Source organism: Chanos chanos, chromosome 7 (assembly GCF_902362185.1).
Source record: "Chanos chanos chromosome 7, fChaCha1.1, whole genome shotgun sequence".
In the NCBI taxonomy this organism is placed as follows: Eukaryota; Metazoa; Chordata; class Actinopteri; order Gonorynchiformes; family Chanidae; genus Chanos; species Chanos chanos.
In genome coordinates, this window is record NC_044501.1 from 41,066,150 (window position 1) to 41,081,238 (window position 15,089).

The 15,089-nt window shown below is 37.3% G+C and overlaps 1 protein-coding gene across 1 annotated transcript in view; it reads right to left on the reverse strand.

Moving 5' to 3' along the window:
* Positions 1–7,623: 7,623 nt before the first annotated feature.
* LOC115816391 (carcinoembryonic antigen-related cell adhesion molecule 5-like) overlaps positions 7,624–15,089 on the reverse strand; it is a 38,616-nt gene continuing 31,150 nt past the window's right edge. Inside the window, exons 4-11 of the mRNA XM_030779348.1 lie at positions 10,907–11,185; positions 10,438–10,767; positions 10,066–10,344; positions 9,540–9,785; positions 9,309–9,419; positions 8,410–8,484; positions 7,894–7,962; positions 7,624–7,697 (exon numbers count right to left, since the gene is read on the reverse strand). Coding sequence (XP_030635208.1) covers positions 7,624–7,697; positions 7,894–7,962; positions 8,410–8,484; positions 9,309–9,419; positions 9,540–9,785; positions 10,066–10,344; positions 10,438–10,767; positions 10,907–11,185 — 1,463 coding nt within the window. The remainder of the gene's footprint in view (positions 7,698–7,893; positions 7,963–8,409; positions 8,485–9,308; positions 9,420–9,539; positions 9,786–10,065; positions 10,345–10,437; positions 10,768–10,906; positions 11,186–15,089) is intronic.

Consider the following 15,089-nt stretch of genomic DNA (forward strand, 5'->3'; position numbering starts at 1 on the left):
TGTGGACTGGTCCAGTTTACAGCTCAGAATAACTGTGTTTCCTGTCAGTACTGCTCCTTTAAGACTGGAGGTGAGTTGAGGTTTTGGTTTTGATCCTGTGGGAGAATAATGAATAGTTCAGACTCAACACTATCAGAAATATCATGCATCTGTATCACATCACTCACTCACCTCTCACAGTGACAGTAACTTTATTGCTTCTTTGTGAGGATGTGGGTCTGTCATCACTCTCTCCCTGACACCAGCACTGATCCTGGTCAGTTACAATAGCTGCTCTGATGGTGAATGTGTCTCCAGTTATAGTGGGACCATTAGACTGAGACACTGCAGTCTGGGTGCAGCCTTTATACCACTTATATCTCCAGTTCCTCCCAGACTCTATCACACACTTCAGACTGACTGTCTCTCCAGTGTACACAGACAGTCCTGGTGTGACAGTGAGTGTAGCTATAGGTAAATCTGTACAAATGTAAGGAATATGAAAACCCTTTACAGCCTGTTTCCAACACATCCACTCTGAATGTTCATAATCACAGTATAACTGAAACGTCGCATGTCTGGGAGATAGAACGAGCAGGTTTACTGGTAGGTACTGCAGCTGTTTTTGTTTGATTGTTTTTGTTGTTTGTTTGTTTTTAACAGCCGGCAGGAACACAGAGAAAAGAAGACAAACTACACCAGATTTGACACTGAATAAAACTCAAATAACAAAGAGTTGTGCCAGACGTCCCTGTAACATGCTCATATAGACGTGGGATTACGTATTTATTTTTTGTTGTTTGTTTGTTTGTTTTCCTGTTAGAACTCCAGAACATAATTGGCAACATTTTACAATTCTGACAAGTGTTAAATCCAGTGTAAAAGACATTTCCTTCAAGTCTTTATGGAGAGTCTTTATGTGTTTTATTCATATTTAAGTGTGATTTTGCTGGCTGCATCAACCATACACTAAATGGTGTCAGTCTATCACAGATTTAATGCACATCTCAGAGTATCACACACTTTACTCACCTCTAACAGTGAGAGTGACAGGACTGCTTAGCTGAGAGGATGTGGGTCTGTTGTCTCTCTCTCCCTCACACCAGTACTGATCCTCATCAGATTCAACAGCTCTTCTGATGGTCAGTCTGTCTCCACTTACAGTGTGATATGAGGGTGTAAACGATTCAGTCCGAATGGTTCCTTTTTACCACTTATATCTCCATCCACTTTCAGTCTTTATCTCACACCTCAGAGTGACTGTCTCTCCAGTGTATACAGTGGTGTCTGGTTTTACTGTCAGTGTAGCTGTTGGTAAGTCTAAGCAAATGAGGGAAAATGTTAGAAAAATACTTTACTGTAACACTTTGTAAAGGAGATTTGCATTTGCAAGTCAGTTTTTGCTTTTAAGAGTAAACATAACAAAATGCATTTCAAAGACTTACAGAAAGCAGCTTCAAGAATTCAGGTACGGAGACAGTGGCGTGACGTGGACAAACTCCAAACATAGCCAGACAAAGAAACGGGGGAAATCAAGGAGTAGAGTATTTATACGAGGGTGAATGAGGTAAAAGTAACTGAAAACAGGTGGGGTAAATGGGACCAAGCCCCCCAAAAAAACAAAAAAAAAAAACAGGAAATAAATCTTTCATCAAAACAAGACTTAACCAAGAAACCAGGAAGTAAAGAGACTTAAACCAACACTGACCACAAGAGAAGGGAAAACGAAATAAACAGAGGACACGTAGAGGAGAAGAGAGGGGGCAGGAAGGGGCAGGGACGGTCAGGGTGTGACGTTCACACACAAAATGCTTGCCTCATTCATGTTTATGACTCAGAAACACAGTGTGAGGATTAACTGAGCATTAAAAATATTAACTGTAAAATCGTGCTGCATTTCTGTATCACACATGAATAGGTTTGAATGGAGACATACAGTATTCGCTGGTATTATTCAAATTCATTCTGATAAAGTTACATGTTGGGAGTCATATTTGTGTTGTCTCATAACATTTAAACCCCCCCCCCCCCCCCCAAAAAAAAAAAAAACCCAAAAACTACCTCACTTGCACATTCAATCTACCTCACCTCTCTTTTTTTGTATAAGTTTCTCTTGCTATTTATATTGTCTCCATATAAGATTTTCCCATCTAAGATTTTTTTCTACTTATTTATATATTGTCTGGTAACGGAGGAAAGTAAGAATTTCATTGTACAGTGTAACTGCCTGTTTTGCTGTGCACATGACAATAAAACTCTTGAATCTTGACTGAATACGAGACAGAATTGGATTTACCACTTACTGACTTACAATGTGTTTTTATAATTCATATTAGGACAAGATATTTGTTGATGATTGTTGTAACATTAAATTGATTTTTTTATGACATTGATTTCGATGATTTTTCATCCTCTTGACTTTTTTCATAATTTACACACCTGCAGTTGACTAATATATAATTATCTCAGTTTTAATAAGAGTAGAGCCAGGGATGTCTGGGATCTGTGTACTAAAAGCAAACACAGCTTTCACTCAAAGTTACATTAGTTTGTTCTAATCATTTAAGAGCCTGTCTGAATAATTTCACAGTGTATATTAGTGTATGTAACAAGTTTATTCTAAAGCTAGAGTAAATGAGGAAACACTGATGATGTATCAGAGATGATCACTCACCTGTCACACTGAGAGTCACACTATTACTCCAGTCAGAGTAGTTACCATTATATAGACGTGCTAAGCATATATAAGTGCCACTGTGAGATGTTTGTACAGGCCTGATTATATATTCATTATTGTCTGTTCTGTAGTCTGTATTTCCATCTTGATCTTTACGCCAGCCATATGTAACATCAGACATTTTTCCTCCATGAATTTCACATCTGAGTGTCACAGTCTCTCCACTGAATAACTGAGTCCAGTTGGGGTGAAGAGTTAGAGAAGGTTTGAGCTTTTCTGCAGGAATTAGATAAAAGAAAACATTACGTCAAAAACAGCACGAACACAATAACTCTAACATAAACGTCATATGGCGACCAATAACATCATACATCCTACAGCTTCCATCATATGGTCATTAAATAATGATTCTGTGTCTCTGATTACTCAGTTCTTTACTGAACCTTCATCTAACCACATAGTCCATAACATGAAAAAAATCTAACATTGTCCTGAGAGAGAGACAGGCATTTAAGAGAGTCATAAACATTAGTTTCATTACCTTGAGTTTGTCCAGAGAAGAAAAGTGAACTCAGCACTAAAACACAGACAGAGAAACTTAGAACACAGCACATATATTTGACCTTTAACTACACTGTCATACCTCTGTATGATATATTAGCATTGTTTAAAATTATTAAGTCTCTATATTACGGTAATTTTATTGTGTGGCCTTTTCTTCCACTTCCACTTTTTTTTTTCTCTGAATGCAAACTTTATGTACATAAAACAGTGCAGTTTATATCTGGACAACAAAGCCATTAATTGCTTTTCTTCCATTTTTCACAATTAATTAATGACAGTTCACTTAAAATAAATAAGTGAAAATGATATCATGATCACATTATGTCTGATACTTTTTCCACAAAACACATACAGCAGAGAGTGGTTTCAGTTATTACTGAAAAAGTGAGTGATTATCTTATAAACACAGTATCAAAGTCAGGCCAGCACTTGCATAAGAATCACTCTAAATGTCCACAAGAATCACTCTAAATGTCCACAAGAATCACTCTAAATGTCCACGAGAATCACTCTAAAGCAGGGGTGGGCAAATCTGGTCCAGGAGGGCCAGTGTGCTGCCGGGTTTTTGTTTTCACCTCTTAGTTACCTGTTGATGTTCACCTTGAAAACAGGTGTGCATGCTCTTCAGCCAATCACAGATTGTATATAGTTAGTTGACAAGAAAAACAGCAGGACCATGGCCCTCTAGGACCAGATTTGCCCACTCCTGCTCTAAAGGTACATGAGAATCGCTCTGAATGTCCGCAAGAATCACTCTAAATGTGCATAAGAATCACTCTAAATGTCCACAAGAATCACTCTAAAATGTCCATAAGAATCACTCTAAATGTCCATGAGAATCACTCTAAATGTCCATAATAATTACTCTAAATGTACAGCAAAGTGCAACACCAATGCAAAGGCTCGGAAAGTTCTGGAACTATGTTGTCAAGCTCCCACGCTGTTGTCGTTCAATATCAAAATAATAACAATTTATGTCCTCTAGAACCTTTGTGTAAATGGTCATTAGGGAGCTCTTCATAGACACTCACTGGTTGCATGTGTAAATCCACATGTATGAATTAGAACAGAAAACGAACTATAAAGTCTCACCTCTGCTCTACTGTCAGGCATCATACACTACGGGTGCGTGCGTGTGGTGTTTTTTGTTTTGTTTTTTTTTCCCTTTGTTTTGTTTTGTTTTTTCTATTTTATTTTACTTCCCATGTGTTCTCGTTTTCCATAAAGCTAAACAATAGACATTGAGAAGCTGATAAATTGGCACAATTTCCTACAGTGACCTCTAGGGAGCAGTGCACTAAAATCCTAATCAGGTTGTGATATACTAAAAGAGCATTAAGTAGAACACCAGAAGAGGGTAGAATCACCTTTGTCCATCTCAGTCAGCATTGCAGTCATCACCTGATAGTTAAAGTGTCAGAGGCTGCAGATGGCTCAGGAAGATGAGAACAGAGAACAAGGGATCTTCTCTCATATCACTACCTACACTCAACTTTCACTTTCATTAGAAAGACCTAAACTGGACCTGGTTAATGGCTTACACGGATAACACATGGCAAAATATGGGCTGTAGTCTCTAACTGTACTCTGATATGTTTTCCAAAGGTATTTCTGTTTGAGTAGACAGAGAGTGTACATAATGGATGGCGCTTCAGTAAGAATCTAACTGGCCGTGTTCTCAGAGGCTCATATGGACAGAGTAAGTGTCCTGACATCACACTTCATTGACACCGAGTGTCAAACGGACACCTGCACAGTTACAGGCAAATTCTGTAACGTTGGTTGGGCCACCACACACACTATGTTACTGTGGAGGTGATTACACTGTGATAGGTGAAAACAAACCATGGCTGACTTTACATGCACTGGAGGACAACTACGCATGTTCCCACCCTTCCAGATTAGTGTGGGGGTCACCCAATGGCCAGGATTTACCAGATACCAAAGTAGGAGAAAACACAAATGTCCTAAAAAAAAAATAAAAAAATATAAATAAATAAATAAATAAATAAATAAATAAATAAATAAATAAATAATAATAATAATAATAATAATAATAATAATAATAATAATAATAATAATAATATTAACACTAACTGCAAACTGCCAAGATGTGGTTTATGTACTGCTGAACAGTTGAAAAGTTTTTTTTTTTGTTTGTTTGTTTATTTTTCTTTTCTCAGTGTCAAAAATACGGAAATGAGAATGTGAAATTGTCATTCATAAAACTTTTAACGGCACGGTTGCATTATTCATTGTCTGAGTGTGAGAGAGGATAAAGTCAGACATGGTAAGATCTGATATGTTCTGATCAGCTCTAAGTTAGAAGAAATGAGTAAACCATTATATTGTTTGTTTTGAGTAGAAATGAGCCACACCCATTGAATAGAATGCTGTATAAAGACAAGCAAGAGAACGTTTTCTACATAAACAACTATAATATAATATAATATAATATAATATAAAATAATATGAAAAAAAAGAAGAGAGGCATTACTTACAGACCAGTATATGTAGTGAACTGAGCTCCATGTTGTATTAATGAGAGACTGATTGAATCACAGTGTGTATCTTCCTGTATTCTCACATTTAGATCACACCCCTGCAGAGAGAGAGAGAGAGAGAGAGAGAGAGAGAGAGAGAGAGAGAGGGTGAGAAAGAGGGTGAGAGACAAAGAGAGAGAAATTATCTGAGTGGAAAAAATGTGAGGCATAGGGCATACATCTTTCTCCAGATTTTTAAGTTTGTTTTTTTAAAGTTCAGCAAAGTCTGAACAGGTCTGAACAGTTCATGAAGACAAAAAAGGAGAATCATACTGATTTTTTTTGCAGCAGTTTTCTCATTCAGTTATATGTTGTATAAATACTGAAGTGAATTTAAAATTACATTTATTCTTTTCTCTGAAAACTGGGGAAAAAAAAAAAGATTTTCTTTTTCTTTCCTTCTCATGCTCTACTGATGATTTCAGTGAAACAGCTGGACAAAGGACCAGTTCACACCTCTGCCCAACCCCTCGGTGGTCTAAACCCACATGACTAAAATAAAACAGACGCTAAACCACAAATTCTCTCACCTCTGCTCTGTTCTCATGAGTCATCAGACACCTCAGTGCTGAGGTTGGGACTTTTTGAAATATATATATATATATATATATATATATATATATATATATATATATATATATATATATATATATATATATATATATATATATATGAGCTAACAGGACAAGAAAGATGAGTACAATTTTGCATTGGATTTAACAGTGTTACTGCAAAACTTTTATTTTGAAGTATAGAAATGTCATAAGATGTGGGACATTATGCATAAACATTAACTTGTTAGTTAAGCAAGATGCAGTGACCGTAAAACAGAAAGCAACAACAACAGCAGTGGAGAAAAAAACAAACAAACAAACAAACAAACAAACAAAAAACGTAGACTCCATGATGATGTTGCAGTAGTTTTGGTGAAAACCTAAACTAAGACTGCATATGCTTATATTCTATACATGTTCTCATGCAACAAACTTTAATAAAATGATATTTGTTACACATGTTCTTACAGCCAGGACTTTAGTTACAAAGTGATGGGAAAAAATGGTCACGTAACATTTCCATCATCGCTAAAGATGAAGTTTACAGTGTAAGTGTAAACCAGTATGTGTTTAACAGTAAAACATGATCTTGATTAATTCACAGTAAATGTGTTGCTATTGAATCAGGAATAAACATGGTTACCTGAGAAGTCCAACAAAAAGTATCCTTAAGCTGACATTAACAATCTCATCGTATTTCATTTATCAAACAGTGCAAAAAATTTACACAAGGCCAGTCTACATCTCATACTGATAATACAGTGGTAGAAAAACAAAGTTCATAACAAAAGCAATGTGGGCTAACAACAAGTTTATCTATATATAAAAATGTCTGACAAGGATAACAGGGATAACAAGGAGAACAAGGTCAATGAGGATAATAAATGAATAACAGAAGAAACCAGTTCATCACCTCCTTGTGAGAGTTCTTCACATTTGAACACTTACGCTTTTTCTTTACACTGTATCCTGTTCTACTGAAGCTGTAAAAGATTAAAGAAATGCAAAATACACACGGCACAAATAAAACAACACACATAACCGTCATGTCATTAGATTGTGTGTATAACATGGGCTATGTCTGAATAAACACAAACATGTGCGAGCGCACGCAGGCACGCATGCACACACACACACACACACACACACACACACACACACACACACACTCACACACACACATACATACACACACACACACTTACTTATCTCCATACATACTTACAAGTACATGAGTAAGTATATAAATTATTTTCTAAACAAAAGTCATGCTGGCTGTGGCAGGAGAGCTGGTTTAGTTTTGACTCTAAATGAAGTTTTTGTCATCCATACCCTGCTTCAGCTGTGAGTACACATGCTCTGATTTGGCTCTGCTTCCACCTGAAATTGGGAAAAAAATATTTATGACTCACATCAGTGACAAATTGAACATCTTTGCACAGTTGCACTTTTAACTCCAAATGTGAGAAATGAAAAGACAATACTTGGCCTTGGCGGAGCTCAAAAACAGTTTTAATAAAACAAAGGAGTTTCATGGTTTATTGTGTCTACAGTCTTTATGAATAAAAGCTCTTACCTTTACTCTTCTCCTTGTTTTTAGTTGGGATTATGGCAATCTGGGCATAAGTCAAATCACTGGGCCCAGCTACAGAGCATAGATTACATATAGTATAAATTTCAAAGTTTAGTATGTACACACACACACACACACACACACACACACACACACACACATACATATATCACATACATACATACATAAATACGTACATACATATTGTATATAGATATAATGTTATCATTGTCTCTCTATTTAAAGCACATCTCTAGTATGTTCATTGTCAGTTAAAGTGTTGTGAGTGTGATGGAGTGTGTATTCATCAATGTTTGTGTTTGACTTCAGCAGTCAATAAACTGTGACCTCCTGTGATGTGTTGGTCTTGTCTTATAAGAAAGTTAAGGGGATATGAGATATCACATCAAATTTTTACTGTTTATGAAATATTTGTGCAAGCATATCTAGTGGAACTGCACATTATCTTCAGGTTTAATTGATAGCGTATTGGGTTGCAATGGTTGTGAGTGATCGTACCTTTGTTTCTGATTTTGATGTTTTTCAACTTAATCTGAGAATAAGTCACATCACTTGGTCCAGTTCCATCATCATCTAAAAACCAACACAGTTCTTACTTCATGACTGACACTGTTGCCGTTTACTGTAACAGCCTCTGACTAATGAGAGATGTGTTTTGAGGAGTTTATACATTACATACAAATCAGCTTTAATGGTCAGTGGGCCTGAGACCCTTAGTAAAAAGCCTAAAGTGACAGTGACAAAGAAAAGGAATGAAGATTCAGAAGGTTCCATCCTCACATGGCAGGTCCTAAATAATAAAGTCATAATTCTGTTTGTATTTGAAGTGTATTTAACTATAGACTTTATATGTATTCCTTTTATGTGGACCCAGGTTGCTATCACAGTTCTAAGATTTTTTTTTTTTTTTTAACTGACAAAGAAGTAAGACACCATGGTTAAAAAATTGAAATGATAAAATTCCCTTTAAAAGGGAGAAAAAAACAGTGATGTTATACTGACCAGACTGCAGTGTCCTATTTCCTGCCTGAGTCTCCTCTCCTCCTCCTGTCTGCTTCTGATCCTGGTTTGAAATCTGACTGCTGCTGTTTTTAGAGAGACAAAGATCACTAACATGCACAGCAGTTAACTGCAGGTGTATAGCATCCGGAAAGTTCATGTGGAATTGTATACTTACAAATATATATGGTTGAAGCAGGAACCTTGAATGAAATGTGAAAGATATGTGAATTATTATATACAGTAAAAGCAATTATTGACTTGTTATTATTATTCAACATCTCCTAACACGAAAACAGTGGGTAAGCCTGTAGAAAAAACACATTGAAATTTCCTGATTTTAAAGCACTAAGGCATGAGAAAATATTTTTACAACTGGATGTAGAAAGTGCAGGTACCTTCTGTTTTTTTTGACCAGTGAAGCAGGATCATTAGAACGATGATTACAAAGGCAACACCCAGTCCCACCACCACTCCTACTGTTACAGCAGAGGATCCACCACCTGACACTGAATCTATTCACACACACACACACACACACACACACATATCTACATAAGTAGTACACTCAAACTACTGCAGTATCACACTGGAGTTAGGAACAGATTAAAAAAATATTATGATCTCACCTCTGACAGTGATCCAGCTCTTTGGTGACTCTCCTCTCTCTGGGTATTTACACCAATACAGACCTTCATCTGACTTTGAGACAGTAGGGATGGTCATCTCTCCTGTAGTCTGATTCTGGAGGATTAATCCATCTTTATAGAAATCAGTTCTGAGGCCTGAGGGGTCATATCGATATCTACAGAGCAGAGTCAAAGTATCTCCCTCAGTAACAGGATGGACAGGACTCTCCAGGATCACATCACCATCTACAGAACAGAGAAAACATTAATGCTTTTAATATGGACACTTCACAACACTGTTAAAAATTATATCATCTCTAGGGGTAATACTTATGTAAGGTCTGACTTTTAAAGCTTAAATGATGTTTTGTGTGTTTGGAAAAGAGTTATAATTTTAATGCTTCAACATTATGTATTCATCTACTTCACTATGTATCATCACTAATAACACTATACTGCTAGTAATCTCTAATGAGGACTTTTTTTTTTTTTCATTTATGATTTAAATGTGACCATTGAGACTGACATGTCACTGTTATGTTGAGAGGATTACTGTTCCCTCCAGAGTCAGACTGACACCAGTACACTCCACTGTCTGATGACTGGAGGGAGCTGATGCTACATGTAGATCCTGTTACTGATCCCCAGTCTGATGAACAGTCTGACACCTCTGCATCATCTGTGTATCGTCTCACTGTCCATCCAGTAGAGTTACTCTGTACCTCACAGCTCAGTGAGAGAGAATCAGATGTAAAATGTTGAGTTGTGTTGGGACTGATGATCAGAGAGACTGGAGGAGACAGAGCTGAGACACATAGAGGCAGTTGTTGAGCTAACATCTATTTGAGCTACACAAAGAAATGTTAAAATTCAGAGGCGAATTGGAAACACTTCTCACTTGTCTCACCAGTGACCCACAGTGGCTGTGTTGTGCTGTACTCTGAGTAATAGACTGGGTTTCCTCTCTGTGCTCTGCACACATAAACTCCTGTGTGTTTAAGAGCAGCAGGGCTGAGAGTGTAGGAGCCTCCAGCTCCTCTGCTGCTGTCTGAGAGGAGTTCTACAGAGTTAGAATCAACCCTGGGTAACCCATCTCTGTAGGGAATGACTCTGTACCAGAGGAATGTCCAGCCTGTAGAGGAGTCTTTAACCTCACAGCTCAGAGTCACTGAGTCTCCTTCAGTCAACCACATCTTTGGAGAAACACTCACAACTGATTGGGCTTTGTCTTTTAGAATAGAGGAAAAAATATATAACTTTTCCTGTAATAAGTAAATGTATTGTGTTCAATAATCAATGCAAATGGCATTTTTTTTCTCCTATGAACGTAAAGGTTAACAATGCTTCTGAGTCTCCTGTGAACTCACCTGATGACACAGTCAGTGTTACAGCATCACTCATCTCTGAGTTCTGTGAGTCTCCTCTGTCTTTTCCTCTACAGGTGTATTCACCACTGTGGGACCAATAAACAGAACTGATTCTGTATTCCTGATCTTTACTGACAGGACTGAGTGAAGAACTCTTCTTATACCAGCTGTATTCCCAGTCAGTGTCTCTCTCTCCCTGTATTTGACATCTGAGAGTGACAGTCTCTCCTCTGAATGTCTGTTTATCAGGCTGCAGGATCACAACAGCCTTTGGATTCCCTGTAGAATAAAATACATAACACACTAATGTACAGCACACAAATACAAAACACAGAACAGAGAGTGACGCCTCTAAACTCTACAGAGAAAATACGCCAAAATACATCATAATTGTGTCCACGTAACCGACTGGAAAACATTTATAAAAGTATATTCCAAACTCCATCACAGTTATGTCCACGTAAATGTGTATAAATATTCACCTGTAACATTTACCCAGACTGCATCACTGTATTGTGTGTAGTAGACTGGGTTTCCTCTTCGCGCTCTGCACCAGTACTGTCCTCCATCAGAGTCTGTAACAGAACTGATTGTGTAGGAGTCTTTATCAGTCTGTGTCAGTGCTGAAGAGTCCTGTGTGTGTCTGTACCAGTAAAACTCCCATCCTGTGGACTGGTCCAGTTTACAGCTCAGAATAACTGTGTTTCCTGTCAGTACTGCTCCTTTAAGACTGGAGGTGAGTTGAGGTTTTGGGTATGATCCTGTAGGATAATAATGAATAGTTCAGACTCTACACTGTCAGAAATATCATACTGTCCTTTAAGTCTGTATCACATTAATCACTCACCTCTCACAGTCAGAGTAATAGAGTTACTTCTCTGTGAGGATGTGGGTCTGACATCACTCTCTCCCTGACACCAGTACTGATCTTGGTCAGTTACAGCAGCTGCTCTGATGGTGAATGTGTCTCCAGTTATAGTGGAACCATTAGACTGAGACACTGCAGTCTGAGTGCTGCCTTTATACCACTTATATCTCCAGTTCCTCCCAGACTCTATCACACACTTCAGACTGACTGTCTCTCCACTGTACACAGGACTCAATGGTACCACAGTGAGTGTAGCTGTGGGTAAGTCTGTAGACATGAAGACAGTGTTACTAGTACTTTAAATGCTGCATTTATTTTAATCAGTGACACTCGGTGTGACCTGAAGAGAAAGTGAAGAACTGTTGAACATGTTTCTGTAAGACAATATCACACAAGATTAAACCAATATCAGTTCTAAATTGACAGCTGTTTTTGTTTTTTTTTTTTTTTTTGTTTTTTTCCCTTATTTGTGATTAGTCATTCTTACTGATAGACACAAAACAAAACAATCCAGAAATGACCAGAAAAGAGCATCAGAGTGAGAGAAATAGAGTCTCTACATTTGTGCTCTTGTTTTTAGAGTATGAGTATTAAAATACAGTAATGGAAAAACAAAAGTGTACTTTTTTACCAAGATATTTTCATTATAAACATCACAACAGTGACATACAAGTGGTTGAAACTGTAGCATTGTTTGGTGGGGCAGGTGAACAGTGTAATATTAAGGGTTTTGCAGAGACTTGTAGTGTCATTTTATGGAGAAATATTCTTTTCTTAAAGATGTTTTTGATGTCTCCTGTCATTCTAACTTACTCACCTGTAACAGTGAGAGTGACAGGACTGCTTAGCTGTGAGGATGTGGGTCTGTAATCTCTCTCTCCCTCACACCAGTACTGATCCTGGTCAGTTACAGCAGCTGCTCTGATGCTCAATGTGTCTCCAGTTATAGTGGAACCATTAGACTGAGACACTGCAGTCTGAGTGCTGCCTTTATACCACTTATATCTCCAGTTCCTCCCAGACACAATCACACACTTCAGACTGACTGTCTCTCCACTGTACACAGGACTCTCTGGTTCTATAGTCAGTGAAGGTTTAGGTAAAGCTGTGAAATTGAACACAGGGGCAAAGTAAAACTTCAGTTCAGTTCAGTTTGTGTTACACACAGATGCTACAGCCAGTAACAGTGGTTATCACTGGTCTTATACCAGCTGTAAATTCACTCACTGTCTCATTTTCTATGTATGTTACATCTGAGATTGACTGTCCGTCCACTAAATATCTGTGTGTTTTGAGGATACAGGTTGAGAGAGGCCATTGGCCTCTGTTAAACACACACAGACACACACACACACACACACACACACACAGACACACACACGCGCGCGCGCACATAATATTAAATTTTATACATTTAAGTAACTGAAGGCAAAAAAATGAGTGTCAGAGATGAAAACTCACCTATAACTTTGAGATTCACTATGTTACTCCAGCCAAAGTGGTTTTGGTCATGTACATACTCAGCTAAACATTTATAATTACCACTGTGGGATGTTTCTACAGGATTGATTCTGAATTCATAACTGTTTGATCTGCTATTTGTTCTTCCATCTTTGTACCATAAATATTTAAAGTCAGATCTTTTTCCTCCAGGAATTTCACAGGTGAGTGTCACTGTCTCTCCACCGAATATCTGAGTCCACTTAGGATGCTGAGTCATAAAGGGTTTGAGTTTTTCTGCAGAAATCAGATAAAATAACAGACTAAGTCTAAAACAGCATGAACACACACAACTCTGACTGAAATAAATGTAATGAGTACACCAAAAAACACGGTTGTTGTTGATGTTGTTGTTGTTGTTGTTGTTTTTGTTGTTTTTGTTGTTGTTGTTGTTGTTGTTGTTGTTGTTGATTTATTGTTTGCTCACATCTGAAAATCTTACATAGCTCAGGGGGATAAATGGGGGCTTCAGGAAAGTCATAAGTAACACTTTTATTACCTTGATATTGTCCAGTGTAGAAGAGTGAATTCAGCACTAAAACACAGACAGAGAAACTTAAAACACATCAGATACATTTGACTGTCCACTACACTGTATTATCTCATACAGTACTGGTTACATGCATCATACCTGAGCTTTTGTGTTTAGATTCTTTAAAATAATGTGATCTCTATTTCATCTCTATGATGATTTTATACTATGTTTTTTCTTCCTTCAGCCAGTTTGAACAGTGAGAAAATACATTTCATGTACATGTGATATTAAGGCTGAACATAATTAAAGTGGAATACAGTCAATCCACAAATCCATCTCTTTTGAAAACTTAATAACAAAACAATAAAAATACAATATTCTGAATTTAGTATTATCTTTAATTATAATACTGTTCTGAACCCTCACTCTGCTAAATTCTTAATTTAACATTATGATCTACAGTCCTGTTCATAGAAATATATTTCTTTTAGAATATGCTGACATCAGTCACTTTTGTCCCATATTTCATCATCAGCATTTATGACAGCTGTCTCACATTTACTAACAAAATAATAAAACTATAGTCACATTAGGTCCAGTCTTTATCTACTTAGTTTCTTCAAGAAAAAAAAAAAAAAAAAACATCTGCAGTTTGTTAAGAGCAGCACTGGTCAATGATAAAATGAGGGTTATTTTACAAACACAGTATCAGACACAGGTCAGCACTTGTGTAAGAATCTCCTAAATGAAGAGTGAAATACAACAACAGTTCAGAGACTCAGAGAACAGTGAACCTATGAACACTCCCACTGTTAAATTCACATCATACTTCCATGTCCACTCACTGTCTCACAATAAGAACAAAACGTGTTAGAATTCAGAATACAGAATACATCTCTAACTCCTCTCTTTAATGGTAATGTATGTAACTACATATTCTTAAGCACATCTCTGACTCCTACCTCTACAGACAAAGTCTCTGTCACTCCTGTTCCATTCTCAGACAGTGATATCACTGATAAAATGACATAGAGAGATCATTCTCACAGAGCAGTACATGCAGTGGACTCAGCTCCATGCTCTATGAGTGAGAGACTGTTTGATCTACAGTGTGTGTTATGACCTCATATATATTCTCACTTTTAGATCAAATGTTCACAGAGACACAGAGTGACAATAAGAATTAGAGAGATAGAGAGAAGGGGGGGGGGGGGGCATGTGTGGTGTGGTGGCTGCAGTGTATTTAGTGTCCTATAGATTATAATCACATATCTAATAGATGTTTCAGAGTATTTCTATCATCGGCCATAAAAATCTTTACTGAGAAACGTCATGGGAAA